This window comes from Triturus cristatus, chromosome 9, assembly GCF_964204655.1.
Source record: "Triturus cristatus chromosome 9, aTriCri1.1, whole genome shotgun sequence".
In the NCBI taxonomy this organism is placed as follows: Eukaryota; Metazoa; Chordata; class Amphibia; order Caudata; family Salamandridae; genus Triturus; species Triturus cristatus.
The window spans coordinates 579,543,278-579,567,394 of NC_140592.1; the positions used below are offsets into that span (position 1 = coordinate 579,543,278).

General features: G+C 50.9%; 1 protein-coding gene across 7 annotated transcripts in view; it reads left to right on the top strand.

The window, feature by feature from the left end:
• The window catches only part of SYMPK (symplekin scaffold protein), a 1,117,730-nt gene that overhangs the window by 431,504 nt on the left and 662,109 nt on the right, over positions 1–24,117 (top strand). For all 7 annotated transcript variants that reach the window (XM_085625602.1, XM_085625603.1, XM_085625599.1 and 4 more), the window contains one exon: positions 3,040–3,190. In XM_085625602.1, the coding sequence (XP_085481728.1) occupies positions 3,040–3,190 (151 nt within the window). The remainder of the gene's footprint in view (positions 1–3,039; positions 3,191–24,117) is intronic.

The window sequence follows — 24,117 nt, forward strand, 5'->3', positions numbered from 1 at the left end:
CTAGAGTCTAGACGTTGAGCTGGCTGAGGGCAAGGTGGCAGTGCATGGTGAGGGGAAACACAGGGCTGGCAGTGCACATCAGAAGCAGGCACTGGGCTGAATTCTGGTCTGACACTCTGTGGGACTGGTACCCTATATAGATAACATGCAGAGCACAGGGCTGGCCGCCTCTGGTGCAGGAAACCAGGGTTCGAGCCTCGAGGTCGCGTCCATATCCTGTTATTCTGGGCAAATCACTTAATCTCCCCGTGCCTGAATGTGTAATGTAAATACGGTGCTATGTAAAGCGCTCCAATACCTTCGGGTCGAGTTCGCGCTAAATAAATATGCAAAAAAAAAAAATGCCTGGTAGTATACAAAAGTGAGGAGTGTCAGGTAGGCGGCAGAGCACTGCATACCGGGCTGAGAAATGGGCTACTTTGTGGTTGCCAGTGTTCAGGGTTGGCAGTAGACCGAACTGGCAGTGTTCACACCTACAGAACAGAGCGGATTCAGGCCTTGGTGGACAGCATGTGGCTTCTCTGCTGCATAATGAAGTTCTGCATGGCTACAGAAGAGGGTGTGGGCCATCGGCTAGCTTGCCGACTTTGATGCTGGAAACCAGGGTTCGAGCCTCTGGGTCGCGTCCACATCCTGTGATTCTGGGCAAATCACTTAATCTCCCCGTGCCTGAATGTGTAACGCAACCGGTGCTCAAGCGCTCCAATACCTTTGGGTCGAGTTAGAGCTATATAAATCCGCCTTAAAAAAAAAAAGGCACGGCTGCTCACTAGGACTGTATGCGCAGCGAATCAGTTTGGCGTTTGGTGCCCAGTTTACCTGTGCACGTGCCTGTCAGAGCGCACGTGTACTAGGAGGGCTGACTGCGCAAGAGCTGCTCTCCCTAGGGCTGCCGACGCACAGGGTTCTTTCTCTGTGTGTAGGACTGCCAACAGAGCGTTCTCTGAGGACATCTTTATTTGTAAGGCTGCCATTGCACAGGGCTTGAAGTGCACACGGCACCCACTCACAGGACATCCTGTGTCGAAGATGCCTGTGTGCAGGGATGGACGTAAGCTCTTTATGCAGGGCATACATCTGTTAATGTGACAACCTTTCCTTAGTGCGTGTGTAAAACGGCGCGCACACACACTGCTGTTAACGTGCAGTTCTGTCAGCGCACGGGGCTATGTGCAGGCCCGGCCACTGCAGAGAGCTCTCTTGTACAAACATTGGTAAAAGAGGGCGTCACTGCAGGATGAGGAGGATGGCGCTTGGGTGGAATGCAGAGAGTGGAAAACCACAGCAGCCGACTAGGATTGAGGAGTATTTGAACTTAATGCGATGGTGAACAAAATTATGTTTTTTAGTTCAATTGTTACCCAACATGGTTGTTCTGCCCTCGGAAGCCTAAAGAGGAAATCAACATAGAGCCTCGTTAAACCGGCAGCGAGAAGAGCCAAGTTCTGGGCTGTTTACGGAAAGTCAGAGACAGGGTTGAAAGCAGAGGGCATGGAATTCAGTTGTGTGCAGCCAAGTAGGACAAGCCCGGCGGAGCAAGGCGCGCGTGCTAGGCGGGGGCGGGGGGAGCGCATTCCAGGCGGGGGAGCGGACCCTTTGAAGTGCAATGCCAAACGGATTGCATGGCGGCACGATGCGCGTGATTGTGCGCGCCATGCAATCCGATTTTCGGAGCACTTTTAAATGCCCCTTACTATAGTCTCGCTTTGCGATCGCTTGCGCGATAGCAAGCCGAGACCTAAAAAGGAAACATGCAAATTGTCTCTAATTAAAATCTTATAATAGTACATTGTAGCCTTATGGTTGATGTCATGGGTCATATTCCCTCTGCCTTGGTCGGTGCCTAAATTTAAAGCTTTTCATTAGAAGGCACTCTTCACTAGATGCTCTAAATGGTGGAACACCTCATGGCATATAAAAGCAGAAGTGTCAATCTATAAAACTGTTGATTGTTTCATACTACAGTATACACATGAGGTGATAATTATGTTGAAAGAATCACCTTCTTTTGGGCATTAATGCAAGACCTTTAGTTCTGCATCTCAGAAATTGATGACCCTGGATTGCCCCAGCTGAACTCTTCGAAGATAGACCTTAAGTTTTTGGCAGGGGTAATCTTGTTTCAGAGCACTAGATACATCTTGACCCCTCCGCTATGTCCTTCCCCAAAACAATTTTTAACAACGTGGATGTCACCTTGAATGCTTGCCTGACAATCGGACCCCTTATTTCCATTGTGAATTAAACCAGCCTTTTACCATTTTCTATAGTTAAGTAGGTGTTCCTCTGTTGGTTTGGAGTTAAAGAAATTTCGTTTTTTCTGTGTTTGAAAAGGTTTGTAGTGACTACATGGGACAACTTCTGTGACAAAACACAGAAGTAATACTACCTTTGAAAGCACCATGCTACATCTGACGCAGAAGGGTCATTTACTCAATAGACTGTCTGAAAGTGCATGAAAAATGGTTTAAATTGTAAAGCACCGTGTACCGTCCATTGCACAATGCTGTTCCCCTTTCTAAGAAACAAGAGCACTTGCTCTGTTGCTCTTCCCAGAGAGCATTCCTCAAAATTCACTTTGGAGATGAAGGTTCTCAGTGCTTGGAATTCAGGTCTTGAATCCAGTGCCTTGCTAGATGAAACAATCCATTCTATAGTATCCATTTCACCAGGCAGTTAAAATGTTATTCCCTGCATAACTGAAGACCCTATTGTGCCTTGTATCTGCTGTGGATCAAAGTTGTGTATAAAATACTGGAGACACCTTGGTGGTGATTGTTAGTTTGTAATTAAAAACCCTATCCTATAAAGGAACCTGAACTCCAAATCCACCTGTACAAACAAATTTCTTTAAGTGGAGGCCAGATATTAAACATATGGGTACTCTTTACACCTTCATCCGTTTTAGTTGTCTGCTCTATTACTGTGGTAATGTCCATTTGTGCCAGTGTGAGAATTGGTTCAGTTTTTCATGTGTTTTTTTTCTAGTCATACATTTACAACTGAGAAGTGCAGCTAAATGTTTTCTTTGTTTCATAGAGTTCCTGGGACAAGTGGTCGGAAAAAAATCTTTCGTCTGAGTGACGTCCTGAAGCCATTGTCTGACAGTCAGGTGGAGAGCTTGAAGCACAGTGCAGTGAAACGGATCCTGAATTCAGAGAGAGCCGTGGCATTTAGTGGAGCAGCCCAGGTAAGATTAATGGGTAGCCCCTTGGTTGCATACTAACCAATCATTCCATTATAAATGTATTCTCAGATCTTCAGTATCTCTGCACAGATTCCAGCAGGCTAATCCCATGTTAGGATATAGCGCTTGTTAGGTTTGCTTGCATTTTAACCAGTGTACCTAAATCCATTTCTGACAGTTTTCTTAAAAGTTCCAGTAATTACACATGCTATGTCCAACCACATTTTTGATATGTCAGAGAACCATGTCTTGCTATAAACCAGCATTGGCAATGCCAATTGCTTTCGCCTATGTGAAATCTATTGGCTTTGTCAGTATTTTAAGGAAGAAAATGTCTCTATATAAAACAAACTATGTGATTTTCTGACTGTAGAAGTACTTCAGTTTTGAAAATTACTAAAATTTGTATTGAACATAAAATAGGATCATGAAGTAATTGTTTGCATTTGTCACCATTAATCTGATAGAGATTTTTAGCTGCAGATTCCTTACCTTTCAATTTCCCAGGCATCAGATGAATCCCTAAACTTTTGCTTGAGCTTTTAGCTGCAGATTCCTTACCTTTGAATTTCCCAGGCATCAGGCTGAATCCCTAAACTTTTGCTTGAGCAATACCACTTGCGCGCCCCGTCAAGTGGCTCCATTCGGCACTTCGTGACAGTTGACATTGCGGTCACCTATATAGGCGCCACCCAGGTACGCAGACGTCTGTTATTTTTCTTCCGCACCAATTAAGCGTCGATCCGGGAAGGGCTACCCCTCTTTTGCTTTTTGACAGGTCTTTTTTCAACTTTTTGTCGACTTTGAGAAAAAAAAATCAAATTCTAGTGCCAGGATATCTTCGAGGAAGACGGGGTTCCACCCATGTGGTGCCTCCCACCGAATGAAGTAGTTTACCAACCCTCACCTTGTCTGTCTCTGGTGTCTTGAGCGTGACCACGATTTGAAGCCGTGCTCGGACTGTCGGACTATGGCTCCAAAGGCCTTGCGGGAGCAGCCTATGATGCTCCTCGCGGCCCGGCAGTCAGCACCATCCAGCGAGACATCACAAGGTACCGGTCCCGGTCAAAGAAGGGGAGGTCGCGGGACCGCTCCCGGAGCCCAAATTCTTCTAAGTCCCACTCGAGGTTTTCAGGACACTCGGAGAAGAGGCAAAGAAGAAGAAAAAGTCCAAGAGGACTTCATCTTCACTTTGACTGTTGTCCCTTGACTAAAGCAGTAAGGAGCACTAACACTCAAGGCACAGTTCTGCGAAGTCAGGGTTCACTTTGCGTCCTTTCTCCCTTTCTGGGAACCGGAGCGACCCCCACTCAAATTAAAGAATTTTACAAGGCCATGCGCCTTGTATTTGAGCGGGCCGGCTCCTTTAAGAGCCAACGGGGTCAGTCAGGGCCCCATTGGATTCAACGCAGTTAGCTACGGCCACAACGACGGTGGGGACTTAGGGATCCAATCCCGGATCTGGGTTGACACCGGCTGTGCCATTGTGAACTATATCGCCTGTGCCAGCTCCATTATTATCTCCGACAAAACAGAGCCGTAATGCCGTCACTCGACGCCAATTGAGACGCTGATTGAACCCATGGGTCTGTGTTGTGGGTTGAACACTTTGAAGATGTTTTAGGCTTGGTAGAGGAATGGGAGGGGTCTATGGACCCTTTGGAACAACAGGATGACTGCGGAGCAGATGGACTGGTATGGGGAACTTGGGGAAGCCAGCAGACTGGACACTTCCCCAGATACTAGCATGCTGTCTCCACCAACTTTGGCTATGGAGTAGGTGGCATCTTATGCCATGGTGGTTAATAGGGCGGCTGAAGTCCTCAGACTAGAGCTACCCTCCATGCATGTCCGGACTAATCTCTTGACGAAAGTGCTTCAACCTGGGGCTTCCACCTCTGAAGCCCTTTTGCCCTTCAATGAGATACTAACTGATGTCCTTCTAGGCACCTGGTCCAAGCCTATTACTGGAGCTCCTGTGAATAGGACAATTGCATGCCGCCATTGCCTGGCTCTGGGCGACCCAGAGTTCCTCAGCTAACACCCCACCACCGAAAGCTTTGTGGTGCAGGCTTCTACTTCCCATTGCACGTTCCCTTCCTCCACACCGGATAGAATTTGGTAAGAAGTCGTTTTCTTCCTCCAACCTGGCAATGCGGTCGGTGAATACTGCATGCTAATTGGGCTGTCTCTCCCCCTCCCTTTCCTGTTGCACAAGTACTGCCACAAGTCCCGGGGGAGGCAATGGCTGTGCTCTAGCAGGCAGTTATGGCCGGGAGGGATGCAGCAAAATTTGCCATAAGGTGTGGCCTTGATACCACTGATTCGCTGGACAGATCGATTTCCACAACAGTGGCCTTGAGGCTTAGGACAACTGGCTTCTCGGGTGATATCCAGACAATTTTTATGAACATGGAACCCGTCTTTTTGGAGAAGGCAGACTCGGCCCTAGTGAGGTTCAAGGACGCTTGAGCTACAGCCAGATCCTTGGGCCTCTCTTCTACACCTCATGGCCAGTCTAGCTTACGACCCTTTCATGGCAACGGAAGGGGTTTTCAGCCGTGTCAGCCCTATCCCAGCAACCGTCCTGCTCAGACTTCCCAAGTCGTGCTGGGATGTTGACGCTGTTCATTCGAACAAGGCATGTAAGCCAGAAGTCATCAGCCACCCTGCCTTCAGTAGTCGCAGCCTCCAGGCACTCCTATTCTGACTCTGCAAGACCACACCACCCAAGTTGGTGGGAGAATCCATCATGGTCTTCCTTGCTGGAGGTCCATAACTTTGGACAAGTGGGTCTTGCAGATCATTCAGGAGGGCTATTCTCTGCCTTTCCTTTCTTTTTCTTCTCCCATTTTGCCAAATCAAGAATAGCTGATGGAGGGTCATTTGAAATTGCTCCAAGAGGAAGTTACACCTCTCTTGGCCAAGGGAGTTATAGAGAAGGTTCCGGATTCAGAAGTAGGCAGTTGCTGTTATTCCCGCTACTTTCTGATTCCTAAGAAGAACAAGCATTTGCAATGCAATAGGTCTCGCATTTTAGAAACTTTGACCTATTGGCATTGTAAATGACAATGCCTTTTATTTATGTGTTGTTTTTTTAACCCATAAATGAAAGGCACTGTCATTTGCAATGCCAATAGCTCAAAATCTCACAATTGCGAGACCTTTTGCATTGCAAATGCTTGTTTTTAAGGGGGGTGCAAGTGGGAGGTAGCAGAAGGAACACAGAAAGCAAAACTGAGGGCGCAGGTGGGGGAAGGAGCACGGAGGGGAAGCAAAGGATAGAGAGCGCAATGTGGAGGTCAGGGGGAGTAAAGCTAATGAGCGAGAGCAATGTGAAGCTGGGGGTGAAAGCACACAAGCACACCGTTCACAGGTAATCAGTTGTATGCCTCGTGTATCCATGACCCACTTCAGCTGTAGCAGACTTGTGCAAAGTTTGCTTGCTCAGCCTGCCTCCAGAGGGGAGGGGTGGAGGCTCTGGATCAGCAACACGTCGGTGCCCTTTCATGTCGGGCTGCAAAGCTAGCTGCAGGGACAGAGTATGAGCAGGCAAAGGCAGAGTGAGGGGAGGAGAGCAGCGTGCCCAAACCAGGCTGGTGTATGCTGGCAATGCTACCCGCTCTCCTCCTCACACCCCAATGCCTGCTCTCTACGGCGTGGGACCAATTAAAAAAAAAAAAAACCTGCAGGGCCGTGCTTTAGGATTTAAAGCTGCGCCTCGCTGTTTGTTCCAAATAAAGCATAGACCAAAGCAAACTGGGTAGACACGTTCCCTCAGGGCTGAAATTTAAAGTGAAAGGGCCCGGCCATGCTGTGTGATAAAGCCTGGCAGTGCACGCTGTATCAGGAAAGTTGTGCTTGAAAACCATTAAAGAAACTAGCCGTCAGACCACATCCTCTTTGGTTGGTATCAAGCGTGAGATTAGGGTCAGGCAGCGCCTGGTAGAGGGTGTCAGGCAGGGTGTGAAATCAAGACTGCGCCGCCGTGGGGTGCCGCACCCATACCTGGGCAACTTGTCCATGACATTTTGTTTTTTACAAACTAAGCCCCGGCATGGGGATTGTCTCTGGACTAACATGCCCTTCTGGTTTTTGCCATATTTGTCTTTACCGGAAGTGAAACAAGCGGCGCTGAAAGTGATCGCATAGCGATCGCTATTGCCAACAAAAAAACAGTGGTGCGTGCGCACCACAGAGGGGCAAAGGCACTCCCATTCCCACTGGTGGCCAGCACGCGTGCTGCTGCGCGTGCTGGCCACCGTGGGAATGGGCGGAGCAAAGGCGGGACATGCGCCCTCCTTTGCCCAATCCCATTCCGTTTGTTTGAAAAAAAAAAACACGCTAAAGCCAATGGCGGCCGGCAAAAGCCTGCTCACACGCACAAGCATGTGAGCAGCTTTCATAACCCCATTACAAGAGGTCTTGCGCTGCGTGAGCAGGGTTGCGAAGTGCAACGCTAGGTGCGAGACCTAAAAAAGGGTTGGAGCCCATTTTAGATCTTCGGACCGTTCTTCTCTTCCTCAAGAAGAAGTTTAGGATGTTCACTCTAGCTCATGTCTTGTCTGCCCTAGACCAAGAAGACTGGATGGTAGGATTGGACCTGCAGGATGCGTATTTTCACATCCCCATCCTGCTGGGCCACAGGCGTTATCTGTGTTCTAGGTAAGCCGCAAGCACTTTGTTTACCATGCCCCTCTTCGGCCTTACAAGTGCCCCTTGGGTGTTCACTAAGGTGATAGCACTGGTCGCAGCTCATCTGAGCAGGTTAGGGGTGTCAGTCTTCCCCTACCTCGATGACTGACTGACTGAAGGCGTACTCTCCCCAGGCTGTCGTCTCCCACTTTCAGACTGCGGCAGACCTCCTGCATTCGCTGGGGTTCTCTATAAATGTGCTGAGGTTACACCTGACTCCTTCTCAGATGCTCCCTTTCATTGGAGCTGTTCTGGATACAGTGCAGTTTCTGGCCTATCTTCTCGAGCAGCCAGTCCAGGATATTTAGGTAATGATTCCGATGTTTCTGCCTTTATTCAGGATTTCGGTGAGACTGACTCTGAGGCTGTTGGGCCATATAGCCTCCTGCATTCTGTTGGTAATGCATGCCAGGTGGCGTATGTGGGCTCTGCATTGGACTTGAATTTCCAGTGGGCACAGCATCGAGGAAATCTCACCGACGCGGTCCAGATCTCATAAGGAACTGCAAGAGATCGCCAGTGGTGGTTGACGAACTGCGATTGCATAAACAGCAGACCCCTCTCTCTTCCCCAACCAGAGCTCACAGTCGTGACAGATGCATCACTTCTGGGATGGGGCGGCCATCTGGGAGCGGTGGAGATCAGGGGACTCTAGTCTCCAGCGGAGATGGGGCTCCACATCTATTTGCTGGAGCTTCGAGTGAATTGGTTGGCATTAAAGGCATTTCTTCCCTCTGTCAAGGGGAAGTTAGTGCAGTTGTTAACGGACAACACCACCGCCATGTGGTACTGCAACAGGCTGGGCGGGGTGGAGTTGTGGACCCTTTGTCGAGAGGCCCTGCGTCTCTTTACATGGCTGGAACTGCAGGGCATAACCCGGGTGGTTTAATACCTGGTAGGTTCTCTGGGCGGACAAACTCAGCCGTCGATGCCTAGCTGATTACAAATGGCATCTCCAGTTGAAGGTTTCGGAAGGTCTCTATCAGCAGTAGGGAGATCCTTGGTTAGATCTGTTCGACTTTGAAGTGAACGAGCAGTGTCAGCAACACTGCACGCTGGATTTTCCATGGCGTCTCCGCCGTCTAGACCACAAAAAGCATGGTCTTTCACCTTCGCAGCACTAAAGAGTTCCAGGTGGATGACCAACTCTTTGTGGGGTATGTGGGAGCTACGAAGGGGAGTGTACTGCAGAAAAAGACCATCTCTCTATGGGTCATTCTCTGCATTAAGTTAGGTTATGCTCTGGCTAAGAAGCATCTCCCTGGGGGATTAGAGCCCAGTCCACCAGGGAAAAGGCTGCAACTACAGCCTTGGCTCAGGGTGTCCCTGTCCTGGACCTCTGTCATGAAGCAATGTGGGCATCTTTGCACATGTTTTCCAAGCACTACTGCCTGGACAGTCGGGTCCGCAGGGGCGGGCATTTTGCCCGTTCAGTGCTGCAGGACTTCCTAGTGTAAGGTATTGGTCCGCAACACACCGCCGGAACGTATGGCTTGGTATCTAATTGGAAGGTAAGGAATCTGCAGCTAGAAGTCTATTAGATAAACAAGTTACTTACCTTCGGTAACGCTTTATCTGGTAGAGACTCTATCTCACTGCAGATTACTTATAGACCCACTCATGCCTCCCTGCTATGTGGATTTTGTTAACACTAGGGTTACTCCCATTTTAATGGCCCTAGTTTTGCACACAACTTTATCAGTTACTTTGTGGCTATGCGCGTCTGGCATGTAAAGAAACTGGTGCGTAAGTACTGACGTCTGCGCACCTGGGTCTCACCTATTTAGGTGACTGCGACGTCATAACTGACTCCAACAACGCCACGCGGTGCCGAATGAAGCCACCCACTGGCGCCCGCAAGGGGTATTGCTCGAGCAAAAGTTTCTGGATCCAGCCTGACACCTGGGAAATTCAAAGGTAAGGAATCTGCAGCTAGGTAGTCTCTACCAGATAATGCGTTACCGAAGGTAAGTAACTTGTTCTTCAGTAACACAATGCAAAGAGGAATGGTTGTGGAATTCAAGCAAGGGGGACAAGGTCTGACCTTAAAATGCCTCTGGAAGATGATTGGAACCTAAAGACCTGTATAAAAAAAAAAGAAGAGCGTCATCTATGCAAACAAAATCTGCCTAGTTTTGCTTCCTTAAGTGGTCTCTGAAAATAGTGTGGTCAGAGACATAGGCTATGAAGAATCTTTGGGAATTAACTCTTATTATGGTATTTTTCATTTGAAATTCTTCTTTTGCAGTGTTAGCTAACATGAGCAAAGCATTATAAAAGCATACGTTTCCACATGGAAGTGGAGATAATTAAAAAAATGTAGAGCTGGGTAAAACTCCTGCATTCAGCAACTGAGGTGGACTTCGATGTGCTGTAATCTGTTTGCAATTACTTAAAAGAAATAGTTTTCATCAGAACTGGGTTTGAAATTACATTTAGAGCATGCCACAAGGTCTCTTTTCATGTTTATCCAACCTGCAAACTGCTCTCCGTCCATTGCTAAGGGCAACCCTCGCCCCCAATTTCAAGCTTATTGAAGTGCTTGCAGCTTGAAATGTGAGAAAGGAATTTGTCTGTCCACAACAAAGTGTTAAGATATTCCGGTAGCATATTCAATAAATGAGCTCAAAAGGCCCTATACACTTTGGACATAGACAGCACAAATTATGAAACTGCAAAGGAATTGCCAAGTGACATGTAAACTAGAAGACACTCCATTTTGCAAGCACTATCGGGATGAGAAAAGGGAAGTGAACATCCCATCTGAAAGAAACACGTTAGTTAGATTCCTCACCTTAGAATATCCCCAGGCGTCAGGCTGGATCCGGAAAGATTTTTGTAGCAATACCCCTTGCGTGTCGCTAGGTGTCGTCTGCAGCTCCGCGTCCGTCGTTGGTGTCGTGCGCCGGAATGACATAGTCGGAGTACTTAGACGCCGCCCTCGCGCGCTGACGTCAGTTCTTCTTTTTTCCGCGCCAGACAGCGCCAATCCGGGAAGAGCTTACCCCTTAGTCAATTTTTGACTAAACTTTTTTTGACTCTTTTTGGTCTTCTGTCGACTTGACTCTGGTGCCGGTAGGATTCCTGGGTTTAAAGCCTGTGACTCCTGTCATCGACTGATGTCGGTGACGGACCACCATCGCCGGTGCCTTTAATGCCTGGGGCAGACCACGACGCGAAGTTGTGCCCCGATTGTCAGGCCTTGACCTCGAAGGCTAGGCGGGAGCGGTCCCGTAAGCTTCTCGAGCTTCGGCACTCGGCTCCGCGCCGCTCACGATCCCGGTCCAGGAGGAGGTCCAAGGACCGGTCGCGGAGCCGCAGTCACCATCATCGCTCGTCGGGCTCGAGGTCTTCGGGTAAGTTGAAGTGATCTAAGAAGTCCAAGAGGCGACACCGCTCTTCGGACTCCCCTCGCCGGTCGCGCGACTCGTCCGTGGGTCAGGGTGGTCCCACCCCCGCGGCTCTGTCGGAGACGCAGGAGCCGCATCCGTCCCCATACCCGCCGGTCCCTGGGACTGACGCGACTCCGGCGGAGGTCAGTGCCTTCCTCTCTGCCATGAGGGGCCTGGCTCCGCCGTCGACGCCTGTCGGCGCGCCTCCTGGCCCCGCGGGCTCGACTGGGCGACCTCGCGTGCCAGCGGCTCCGGCCCTGGCGCCGTAGTCGACTTCGGTCCTCACGACGCCTCCTCCGCCGACACCGGTTCCGCCTCCGGCGCCGTCTCCGGACGACGCCGTTCCCCGGTTTAGCCCCCGTCCGGGCCCGGTGCCGGCGCGGCGCCGTTTGACGCCACACCCGACGCCGATGGATGAGCGTTTTATCTACGGTCCGGCTCCGATCATTCCTCCTGTTTATCAGGAATCGGATGACGGGGGCGACTGGGAGGGGTCTGAGGACCCTATGGCCATACAGGGCCAACTTTCACAGGACTGGGCAGACGAACTGGGGGATGCCAGTGGTCTGGACACTTCCCCGGACGCTGGTTTCTTCTCTCCTCCGACTGTGGCCTCGGAGGAAGGTGTAGCTTTTTCAGTGGTGCTGCGCAAGGCGGCCGAAGCCCTGGGGCTCGAGTTGCCTGCTGTGGCCGTGAGGACTAACGTCCTCACAGAGGTGCTTCAACCGTCAGCAAGCTCCACAGAGCATCTGCTGCAGTTCAATGAGGTCCTCATAGACGCTCTGCAGGGCACTTGGTCCAAGCCCTCCACAGTTCCTCCTGTGGATCGGAACGTGGCCCAGCTCCACCGCCCTGCTCCGGGCGACCCCAGTTTCCTGTGCCAACACCCCACCCCCGAGAGTCTGGTTATCCAGGCCTCCACTTCCCATTCCTCCTTCCCGTCCGCCCCTCCGGATCGGGAATCCAAGAGGCTGGAACAGTTCGGAAAGAAGCTGTTCTCTTCCCTGAGTTTGGGCCTGCGGTCTTTGAACACCGCTTGCCTCTTGGACCGTTTCTCCCACTCTCTGTGGGATATGGTGGAGGACGTCCTGCCCCTGTGTCCGGAGGAGGCCCGGACTCGTCTCTCCCAGGCGCTTGCTGACGGGCGAGATGCAGCACGACATGCCATACGGTGTGGACTAGACACCACGGACTCGCTGGGTAGGGCGATTTCCACCACGGTGGCGCTCCGGCGCCACGCCTGGCTGCGGTCCACGTCTTTTTTGGGGGATGTCCAGAGTACCCTCATGGATGTGCCCTTTTTGGTGATAAGGCGGATAGTGCGCTGGCTCGTTTTAAGGACTCCCGGGCTACGGCCAGGTCCTTGGGTCTCTCGGCCCCATGGCCGCAAACCTCCGCCTTTCGCCCCTTTCGTGGCCAAGGAAGGGGCGCCTCCTCACGTCCACCTAGCCACCGGCCGCAGAACCAACCTGCACGCGGACGTGGATTCCGCCGTGGCGGTACTCGAGGACAACGTGCCGGTCAGTCCACATCCACCCCGGCAGCATCCGCCTCAAAGCCCTCCTAGTCCGAGCTTTCAGGCCCATTCCACGCCAGTGGGCGGCAGAGTTCGCCATCACCTGCTCCACTGGCGATCCATCACTTCGGACCGGTGGGTGCTGCAAATCGTCCGAAGGGGCTACTCCCTCCCCTTCGACCCCTCCAGCCATGCCACCGCAGTGCCACCGTATATCGGAGGATCACTTGAATCTTCTGCGGGAGGAAGTTACGGCCCTCTTGGCCAAAGAGGCCGTCGAGTGCGTTCCTGGTCCAGAAGTAGGCCGTGGTTGCTATTCCCACTACTTTCTGGTTCCCAAGAAGGGCAAAGGGGGCCTATGCCCTATCTTGGACCTCAGGAGCGTCAACGCCTTCCTCCGGAAGGAACGGTTCAAGATGCTAACTTTAGCTCAGGTTCTGGCTGCCCTCGACCCAGTAGACTGGATGGTAGCGTTGGACTTGCAGAACGCCTATTTTCACATCCCCGTCCTGCCGGCCCACCGGCGTTACCTGTGGTTCACGGTGGGTCAGGAGCACTTTCAGTTCACCGTGCTCCCTTTCGGCCTCACCAGTGCCCCGCGGGTGTTCACGAAAGTGATGGCGGTGGTCGCAGCTCATTTGCGCAGGTCAGGGGTGTCAGTCTTCCCCTATCTCGACGACTGGTTGTTGAAGGCGGGCTCGCCCCAGCAAGTCGTCTCCCACCTCCAGACTACGGCCGACCTCCTGCATTTGCTGGGGTTCTCCATCAACGTGCCGAAGTCACACCTGAGACCCTCCCAGAAGCTCCTCTTCATCGGAGCAGTTCTCGATTCGGCGCAGTTCCGGGCTTATCCTCCGGAACAGCGGGTCCGGGATATTCAGGCTCTGATTCCCATCTTTCATCCTCTATCCTGGGTTTCTGTCAGGTTGGTGCCGCGGCTTCTGGGGCTGATGGCCTCCTGCATCCTGTTGGTGCATTACGCCAGGTGGCGAATGCGGGCTCTGCAGTGTGACCTGAAGTTTCAGTGGGCCCAGCATCGAGGCAACCTGACCGACCATGACTTGATCTCGGAGGGCACTGCGAAACAGTTGCAGTGGTGGCTCACGGACCGCGATTGGGTCAGGGGCAGATGCCTCTCCCTACCCCAACCGGAGCACGTAGTAGTGACAGACGCGTCCTTCCTGGGATGGGGGGGCCATATGGGAGAGGCGGAGATCAGAGGCCTCTGGTCTCCGGCGGAGTCTCAACTCCATATCAACTTGTTGGAGCTGAGAGCGATCCGGCTTGCACTGAAAGCCTTCCTTCCCTCTGTCTGGGGAAGTGTTGTGCAGGTGTTCACGGACAACACCACCGCCATGTGGTATTGCAATAAACAGGGCGGGGTGGGGTCATGGACCCCCGCCGGTGCATGATGGATCATGAATGGCGTCTGAACTCGGACGTGGCGCAAGGTCTTTTTCTGCAGTGGGGAGAGCCTTGGTTAGATCTATTCGCCACCGAAGAGAACGTGCAATGTAAGCAGTTCTGCGCGTTGGAATTTCCAAGGCGGCGCTCGCTCGGAGACGCTTTTCGTCGCGAGTGGAGTTGCGGTCTGTTGTACGCCTTTCCGCCTATACCACTTCTGCCCAGAGTGCTGAAGAAGATCAGGCGCGACCGGGCCCAAGTCATCTTAGTTGCTCCGGATTGGGCACGAAGGTACTGGTATCCCAAGCTACTCAGTATGTCAATCGATCCTCCGATACGACTGCCTCTTAAGGAGGACCTTCTGTCGCAGCAGCAGGGGACGGTCCTCAACCCGAAACTGTCCAGTCTCCACCTCCCAATCGTGGAGATTGAGCAGCGACAGTTGATGTAATTTGACTTGCCTCCTGAAGTCTGTGATGTGATTCTGGCAGCCAGGCGTCCCTCCACAAAATCGGTATACGCCTGCAGGTGGAACAAATTTGTGGCATGGTGCACAGCAAAGGCTGTGGATCCCCTTTCCGCCCCTCTTTCTGAGTTTCTACTCTTTCTTCTTTCTTTGGCCCAGCAGGGCTCTGCTCTGGGCACCTTGAAAGATTATCTTTCTGCAATCTCTGCTTTCTTGCAGCTTCCTGATCAGCCTTCTCTTTTCAAGTCCCCTGTTGTTTCGCGTTTTCTTAAAGGCATTACTCGCATGTTTCCTCCTGTCCTCTTCGTAATGCCTCAGTGGGACTTAAATCTTGTCTTGACCTTTCTGATGTGCGCTCCCTTTGAGCCCCTTCACAATTGTCCACTTCGTCTTCTGACTCTTAAGACTGCTTTCCTGGTAGCTCTCACCTCGGCTAGACGGGTGAGTGAGCTCCAGGCTCTGTCATCTAAGCCTCCCTTTCTTTTGTTCATCCGGACAAGGTTGTCCTCCGGACTCGTCCTTGTTTTCTTCCGAAAGTGGTGACCACCTTTCACATCGGGCAATCGGTCACTTTGCCCACCTTCTTTCCGCCTCCGCATCCTTCGAAAGAGGAAGAGAGGCTCCACCGCCTGGACCCCAAACGTGCGCTGTCCTTTTATTTGGACCGCACCAGACAGTTCCGGGTGGACGACCAACTTTTTGTTGGATACGTAGGTGCTAAGAAGGGGAGAGCCATACACAAACGGACCATCTCACGGTGGGTCATCTTGTGTATTAAAGTTTGTTACTCCTTGGCTCCTGTTTGGCTGAGAGCCCATTCCACCCGGGCCACGGCGGCGACTACTGCCCTGGGACGGGGAGTTCCCTTGCAGGACATCTGTCAGGCGGCGACGTGGGCCTCACTGCACACGTTTGCCAAGCACTACTGCCTGGACAGCCAAGTCCGGAGACATGTCTTCTTTCGCCGTTCTGTTCTCCAGGACTTTCTGGTGTGATCTTGGTTCGCAGGCCCTCCATCGGGGTTGGTATTGCTGGGGCATCAATTCTAAGGTGAGGAATCTAACTAACATGTTTCTTTCAGATGAACAAGTTACTTATCTTCGGTAACGATGTATCTGTAAGAAACATTAGTTAGTTAGATTCCTCACCGACCCACCCATCCTCCCCGCTCTGCGAACCGACATCTAGGGTTAAGGTCATCCTGTTCAGGACCCTAGACTTTTTGGCACCAGTGTCGGTCTCTTGCATGGCTCTGCGTTCCTGGCGCGGAAAGCTATGTACAAGAACTGACGTCCACGCGCGAGGGCGGCGTCTAAGTACTCCGACGAAGGTCATTCCGGCGCATGACGCCAACGACGGACGCGGAGCCGCAGACGACGCCTAGCGACGCGCAAGGGGTTATTGCTACAAAAATCTTTCCGGATCCAGCCTGAAGCCTGGAGATATTCTAAGCTGAGGAATCTAACTAACTAATGTTTCTTACAGATACATAGTTACCGAAGATAAGTAACTTGTTCTTCACATTTGTTCGCAGTTAATGGGTGCTGCTGAAAAATGAAAAGTGTGTGTAATAATCCATGGGATTGCTGAGTGCATTTCTGTTCAAAACACTGTGACCTGAAAATCTCCTCCGAATGTGGTCATTGTTTATTATAATAAAAATAAAAGCGTAAAATAGTGGCAGCAGGTTGCGTCACTGCAATTAAAAGTGTATGTTCGAGGCATGTGTGGCTGTAGATACACATGCTGTGCATACGTCCGCCATCTGGTGTTTTCAAGTCACAAGAATGTCCGACTCCTCCTCTTGGTGAGCATTTAGTTCATCTAATCGACGGTATTGTCTTGTGGGGTAGATTTTCTTCCATCTCGAGCTCTGCAACATTCCCTCACGTTGAATTTATTGATTCGCCTTTGCGGGCTTCGTGTCACGCCCACCTGGATATCTTTCCTAAGTTCAACTCTACCCAAAATGATCTGTTGATGAAACGTACTCCGTTTCGTTTTTTCCTAACTCAAAATACACCCATACTGGCCAACACTCGGTCTGTAATTTGTGCTTCTGGCCCGACCATCAAGAAGACACCTTGGAGGCCTGCAGGTCATTTTGGTCTAAAAAGACACTTTGAGACTGAAGTGCGCAGTGTCTAGAAATGCATCGCAGAGACTACGCTCCAGATATATTCAGCCAGTCAGAAGAGGAGGAAAAAGAGCCCTCTGGAGCAGTGGTGGTCTGTTTCCATACAAGACTCCCATCAGACACCGAACAAAAGACAGCTCATAGGCTGTCCTCCAAAGATCAACCATTACCCCCGATCCGAAGCCCAAAAAATGGTCTCCGTCCGATAAAGCTGCTCACACGCCATCACTGCAAAAATGTCATGGCGTTCACCAATCCATCGATTCGGAGGCCCTGCCCTTTGGCTTGGCACCAAAACATTGGCCTACAGCTGGGGCCTTCACCTTAAAATCTGCATCTGAGCCTGCGCACCGAACCATACCTTTTGGGTTTGAAGGCCAATGTCCACAGCTCTTTGGCTCCAACCACTCTGGCACCAAAAGCAAAACGGGCATCGGACAGAAAAAAACACCCAAGCCGATTCTCAAAACAATGCAAGAACGGCTTGATCTGAGACAGAAAACTTTGTAAATTCAGAACAAAAAGATTGCCCTAGAATCAACAACGCCTCCAACATCTAAAAGACACCTGTATTTTGAGTAAGTCATTACTGATCCTAATCTGCCTCCTAAGAGGAGGAAAAATGGCATTGCCACAAGCCCTCTACATATGCCTATCCCTACTTCTCCCACTCCACCATCTTATATTTCCATCTCATGCACCGCAACAGTTGGAGGAGGGCAACGTTAACCCACAAACACATTTACCCTTTAGGGATGACGAGGATGATATGAGAGAAGACACACCACTCTCAGACCCTTGGGAAGACTATGATGTAGAACCACAAGGGGATTCAGACCCTGACCTCTGCCCAGCATGTCCATCCCCACCAGATGATGCTGCAGCTTATCAAGATGTCCTAGCTAGAGCTGCAGCGTACCAATAAGGGCCTTTACATTAAGACCCAGTAGAAGACTCCTTATGTTTTTGTGTGTTTTTTAGACCCTCAAATCTGCACAAAGGGGCTCACAATATTTACCCATGCGTAAAGGAGTTCACCACCACGCTGATGAGGTTTTCAAAGATCCTGTAAGGGCAAGAATTATAACTCCTAGAACAGACAAAGTACAAGGCTGCACCATCTGACCTCATATACATCAAAAGCCAGTGAACACCTTACTCATTAATGGTTGCTAATGCAAGCAAAAGGGCAAACTCAGTCTATAGGGAATGCACCTCCCTCAGACAAGGAATCAAAATTAATTTATGCATCCATTAAACAGGTATCCACACAATCAGCTAATCATTGGCGTATACCTAACATCCAGACCTTATTAGCATGTTATGACAGAGCACAATGGTAGGAGATGGAGGGGCTCCTCCAACATCTCCCAGAGAAGCATGAAAAGCGGGGGTATGAATTAATTAATGAGGGCAAACTCATTACAAATAATTCCATTAAATGGACTCTAGACTCTGCTGACACAGCAGCAAGTGTCATTAACACAAGCATCCTCTTGCGCAGACATGCATGGCTCTGTGTCTCAGTGTTTAAAACTGAGGTTCAACAGGTTGTCCTTAATCTACCCTTTGATACGCAACACCTTTTTGTATGTACAACAGGTGGAGGCAGCACTCGAAAAAATTGACAAGGATGCCGCAAAAACTATGGGTGCTCTTCAATCACCCTCATTTCGGGAGTCATTTTGTCGTCCCAGTTTTAAACAAGGCACAAAGACTACATCAATAGACACCTCTGCATCATAATATCATAATATAAAAACCAAGTGCTAACATCAACCTCTAAAACATTCTACAAAGGCAATTCTAGAGGAAATTATTGCAGAGATCGTGGGCAAGGAAATAATACCTGTACCGCACACACTTCCTCTAAACAAGGACTCCCTTACTATTCCCTCCGATCATCTAACACCTGTAGAGGGACGGGTACAGCAATTTCTCCCAGAATTGAAAATAATTGCAACATCAATGGGTTTTGGTCATTATCTGACATGACTACTGCCTATAGCTTGCCAGAACCCCCTTCATACATTCCACCCAAAAACACAATCTTTCCAAACAGCAACTTCTGCGCTCGAGCAGGAAATGACAGCTCTCCTACTCAAAGGAGCCATGACCAGTACCACCTCAATATCAAAGAAGAGGAGTATATTCATTATACCTTCTCATTCCCAAAAGACAGTTTAATAACACCCATTTTAGACCCCAGTTCCCAAAATCACTACATTCTTAACACTTTCGCATGGTCATCCTGCAGGAAGTAATACCCCGGTTGCAAAAAGATGACTTCATGTCCGCATTAGACTTCAAGGACATCTACTTCCACTTACTAATTCATCCTGCTCATTGCAAATATCTGCGTTTTTTCTTTCAAGGCCAACACTCTCAGTTCAAAGTGCTTCCATTTGGAGTCACCAATGTGCCACAGGTATTTACAAAATGCTTTGCGATAGTTGCTCCATGACCCATAGTCATTCCTATCCCCATAGTCATCCCATGGGTCTGTAGTATCAGCATATCTGTGCAGAGAAAACATTCATATATTCCCTTACTTGGATGATTGGCTCATAAAAGCCAGCAACTATCACGTTTGCAATCAACATACCGAAAAGACGATCAGCTTACTACATTGTCGAGGGTTTACCATCAACGTGCAAAAATCACATCTCCAACCACTACAAAAACAACCATACTTGGGAGCAATCCTACACACGCAATTAGGGTTGGCATGCCCAAATATGGTCAAAACTCAAAACATTCTAACACTAATCGAACAGTTTCAAACAGGAAATTGACTGTCAGGACAATAATGCATAAACACACTGAGAGGGGGACCAGGAGCAAGAGGTAAAGAGAAGGTCCTGTACCAGCGCTCCTAAGTTAGCTATTCAGACAACAAGGTACCAGTTCCTATAGTGAGCAGTCCCAGTAAGGTGTACTGCCTGAGGGGTTGGGAAAGACAATGTGGTTGGAGAGGTTCGTGGTGATGACTGAGATGTAGGTCAGGTACTCCTGGGTGGTTTTCCAAGTGCCCTCACACACCCTTGCGGGTGCAAAGCATCATCATCGGGCGTTGCTCCTCGTGGGGGTGGCGCTGCAGTCCCTCACGGGCCCTTCAAGAGGGCTCTCTGTCGGAGATCTTTTTGTTGGAGTAGCCGTAGTTGTGCGTGCGGGTGTGTGGGGATAGTGGGTGATGTGGTGAGACTAAAAAGACCCGTAGGTACCCCAAACGGTTTATTAGTGAGTCCTCGGGTCTGGTTAAAATCTAACGGGGAGTGGTGCCTAAATAGCACTCTAAAAAGTAGGGGAAAGGTAGATTGTTCTGCTACTCTCGACCCGTGTGTGATAAATTAGAGTGAGAGTAAGAACGTGAGGTGGGTGGTCAACATGTTTCGCGCTTCCCTGCGGTCCCTAACGGATCCGTAGCGCTTCGTCAGGACCAAAAGTAAAAGAATAACAAAAAATGAGATATAGGCGAGAGTGTATCCTATATGCCCATATTAGAGGGAACACGTTTTGTTCGTGTCCCAGAGAGCGAACCCAATATTAAATGGGTCCAGGCTATACCGGATAGAGATCAGCTGGGGCGGGGGCGCCAGTTAAGCCCCGGGTATTCTATTTTGAACACCTACGTGCCTCCAGGATCGCCGGCGATCCTGGGACACGAACAAAACGTGTTCCCTCTAATATGGGCATATAGGATACACTCTCGCCTATATCTCATTTTTTGTTATTCTTTTACTTTTGGTCCTGACGAAGCGCTACGGATCCGTTAGGGACCGCAGGGAAGCGCGAAACATGTTGACCACCCACCTCACGTTCTTACTAATTTATCACACACGGGTCGAGAGTAGCAGAACAATCTACCTTTCCCCTACTTTTTAGAGTGCTATTTAGGCACCACTCCCCGTTAGATTTTAACCAGACCCGAGGACTCACTAATAAACCGTTTGGGGTACCTACGGGTCTTTTTAGTCTCACCACATCACCCACTATCCCCACACACCCGCACGCACAACTACGGCTACTCCAACAAAAAGATCTCCGACAGAGAGCCCTCTTGAAGGGCCCGTGAGGGACTGCAGCGCCACCCCCACGAGGAGCAACGCCCGATGATGCTTTGCACCCGCAAGGGTGTGTGAGGGCACTTGGAAAACCACCCAGGAGTATCTGACCTACAACTCAGTCATCACCACGAACCTCTCCAACCACATTGTCTTTCCCAACCCCTCAGGCAGTACACCTTACTGGGACTGCTCACTATAGGAACTGGAACCTTGTTGTCTGAAGAGGACAATAATGCACCCTTTAGGCATGATAGCATCCTGCATTACAATAGTCCCATATGCACGGCTACACATAAGACTACTCCAAGAATGGCTTTCACAACAATCGAATCAGTCACAGGGACAAATAAACACTCTAGTGTTGATAAACAGCTGCACACATCTCTCCCTCTGCAGTGGTGGAACTCACAAAACCTTTCCAAGGGACGGCCGTTTCTAAACCCAGCTCCCCAAATCATTCTTATAGCGGACACTTCTCTGACAGGACACGGAGTCCATCTGCAAAATCTAGCAATTCATGGTGTATGGGATCCAAAACACTACGGTCTCCACATCAACTACCTAGAGCTTCAAGCTGTTCACCTAGCATTGAAAGCATTCCTGACTCACCTAAATTAACAAAGTTGTACTGGTCCAAACGAACAACATGACAACTATTTACTATGTGCAAAAACTAGGGGGGTGGGGCGGCACACACCTTCTGCAGTTATCACACCTAGCACAAACAATCTAGTGTTTAGCAAATCTGAAAGACACGTTAGTGATCGATTCCTTACCTTAGAATATCCCCAGGCGTCAGACCGGATCCGGAAAGTTTTTTGTCAGCAGTACCGCTGCGCATCGGTAGGCGTCGTCGTACGGCTCCGCGTACATCGCTGGCGTCGTAGTCGCCGAGATTACGTCGCTGGAGCTACTTAGACGTGCCTATGCACGCTGACAACAGTTTTCTTTTTCCGCACCAGCAAGTGCAGATCCGGAGAGAGTGGTACCCCCAGTCATTTTTTGACTGAGTTTTTGGGACTTTTTGTCTGTTTTCAAGTATATATCACTCTACAGGTGCATAGGGATGCCTGGTTTTAAGTCCTGCGCTGCCTGTCCCTGCACGATGTCGGGGATGGACCCGCACCGTGAGTGTGTCTACTGCCTGGGGCGCGACCACAACTCCGAGTCGTGCCCCCACTGCCGGACCATGGCTCCGAAAACTTTGCGGGAGCGGTCCCGAAAGTGGCTGGAGGACCGGGAGTCTGGTTCATGGTCCCAGTCCCGTGGGAGGTCGAGGGACAGGCCGCGGCGCCATCACCATCATTCAAAGTCTTCGCACTCGGAGTCAGGTAAGGCGGAGCACAAGAAGGCGAAGAAGCGTCGTCGCTCTTCGCCTTCCCCTAGCCGGTCGCACGACACGGCTAAGGGTGCAGGTTCCTATGCAGTTGCTGATGGCCTACCTGCCCTTTCCGGGTCCATCGGCGACTCCGGCCCAGCTGCAGGAGTTCCTGTCAGCCATGGCCCATGTCTTCAGACCGTCGGCCCTGCCGGTGCGCCTTTGGGCCCGACTGGGGGCTCCTCGTTTTTTGCCGGCTCCGGCCCGGACATCTACGACGCCGGCCTCGACGCCGAGGGACCCCTATGGATCCAGGCCCGGATCCCCGTCCATGCTGGTTGGCCCTGTACGACCTCCACTGGCATCGATGGCGCTGGCCGCGGGCCGACACAGCCCCTGTTTCCTCCCCGGTGTGGAGCCGGTGTTGGAAGGGTGTCTACCGACGCCGATTCCAACGCCGTTGGGAACATCTATCCCTATATCCTCCGATGTCCATATGTTCCACCTGTTCAGCAGGCTTTGGAGGACGGGGAGGGGTCTGAGGACCATCCCGCAGCTCAATGCGACCCGGACTAGGATGAGGATCCGGGGGATGAAGGTGACCAGGATTATGCTCATGGAACCTGGCGCACTGTCTCCTTCTACCGTGACTACGGAGGAGAATTGTTCATATTGTATGGTGTTGCGTAGGGCAGCCGAAGCTCTCCACCTCGAGCTCCCTACTGTGGCCGTCAAGACTAACCTCCTAACAGTGATGCTTCGGCCAGCTTCTGCTTCTACGGAGCCGCTGCTGCCCTTTAACGATGCACTCTCGGACGTGCTTTTGGACACCTGGTCCAGGCCGAACACCAAGGGCTCCTGTGGATAAGAACGTGGCCCGACGCCATCGCCTGGCCCTGGGCGATCCCGTTTTCCTCTCCCAACACCCCACCCCCCCCAAAAGCTTGGTTGTCCAAGCCTCTGCGTCACCAAGCGCATTCCCTTCCGCACCTCCGGACAGGGAATCCAAGAAACTGGAGCAGTTTGGGAAGAAGATTTTTACTTACGCTAGTTCAGGCCTGTGGTCTGTGAACACCGCATGTCTCTTGGGCCATTACTCTCATTCTGTGTGGGATACGGTTGCGCAAGTGCTGCCACAGTGTTAGGTGGAGGCTCAGGCAATACTTTCCCAAGCTATTGCTGAGGGGAGAGACGCAGCCATGTTCACCATTCGGTGTGGTCTTGACACTGCTGACTCTCTGGGCAGAGTGATTTCAACGACAGTGGCGCTATGCCGTCACACCTGGCTGAGGAGGACTGGCTTTTCTGGGGATGTCCAGAACACATTGATGGACATTTTGATGGCATTCGCCTGTTCGGCGATAAAGCAGATTGCGCATTGGAACGTTTTAAGGACTCGCGGGCTACGGCCAAGTCCTTAGGCCTTTCAGTTATACGCACTCCTTCCGCTTCTGCTTTTTGCTCCTTTCTTGGCCAAGGAAGGGGCGCCAAGGCATGTTAGTTACAGAGCCACAGGCCTGCGCAGCAACAGTCTCAGCGCAGCCACGGACATGGGACCCGCAGAGGCGGGTCACGGAGCCAGCGTGCAGGTCAGTCCACAACCCCCCCTGCAGCCACTGCCTCCAAACCTTCCTAGTTCTGTGTTTCAGGCCCACCAGACGCTAGTGGGTGGCATGATTCGCGATCATCTCCACCACTTGCGCACCATCACATCGGACAGGTGGGTTCTGCAGCTTGTCTGAAGGGGTTGCTCCCTCCCCTTCGAGACTACCTCTCTAGCCATGCCACCACAGTACCACCGCATGTTGGGGGATCATTTGACACTTCTCCAGCAGGAAGTTACGGCCCTCTTGGCCAAGGGGGCCATAGAGCACGTTCCGATGCCAGAAGTAGGTCGTGGTTGTTGATCCCACTACTTCCTGGTTCTGAAGAAGG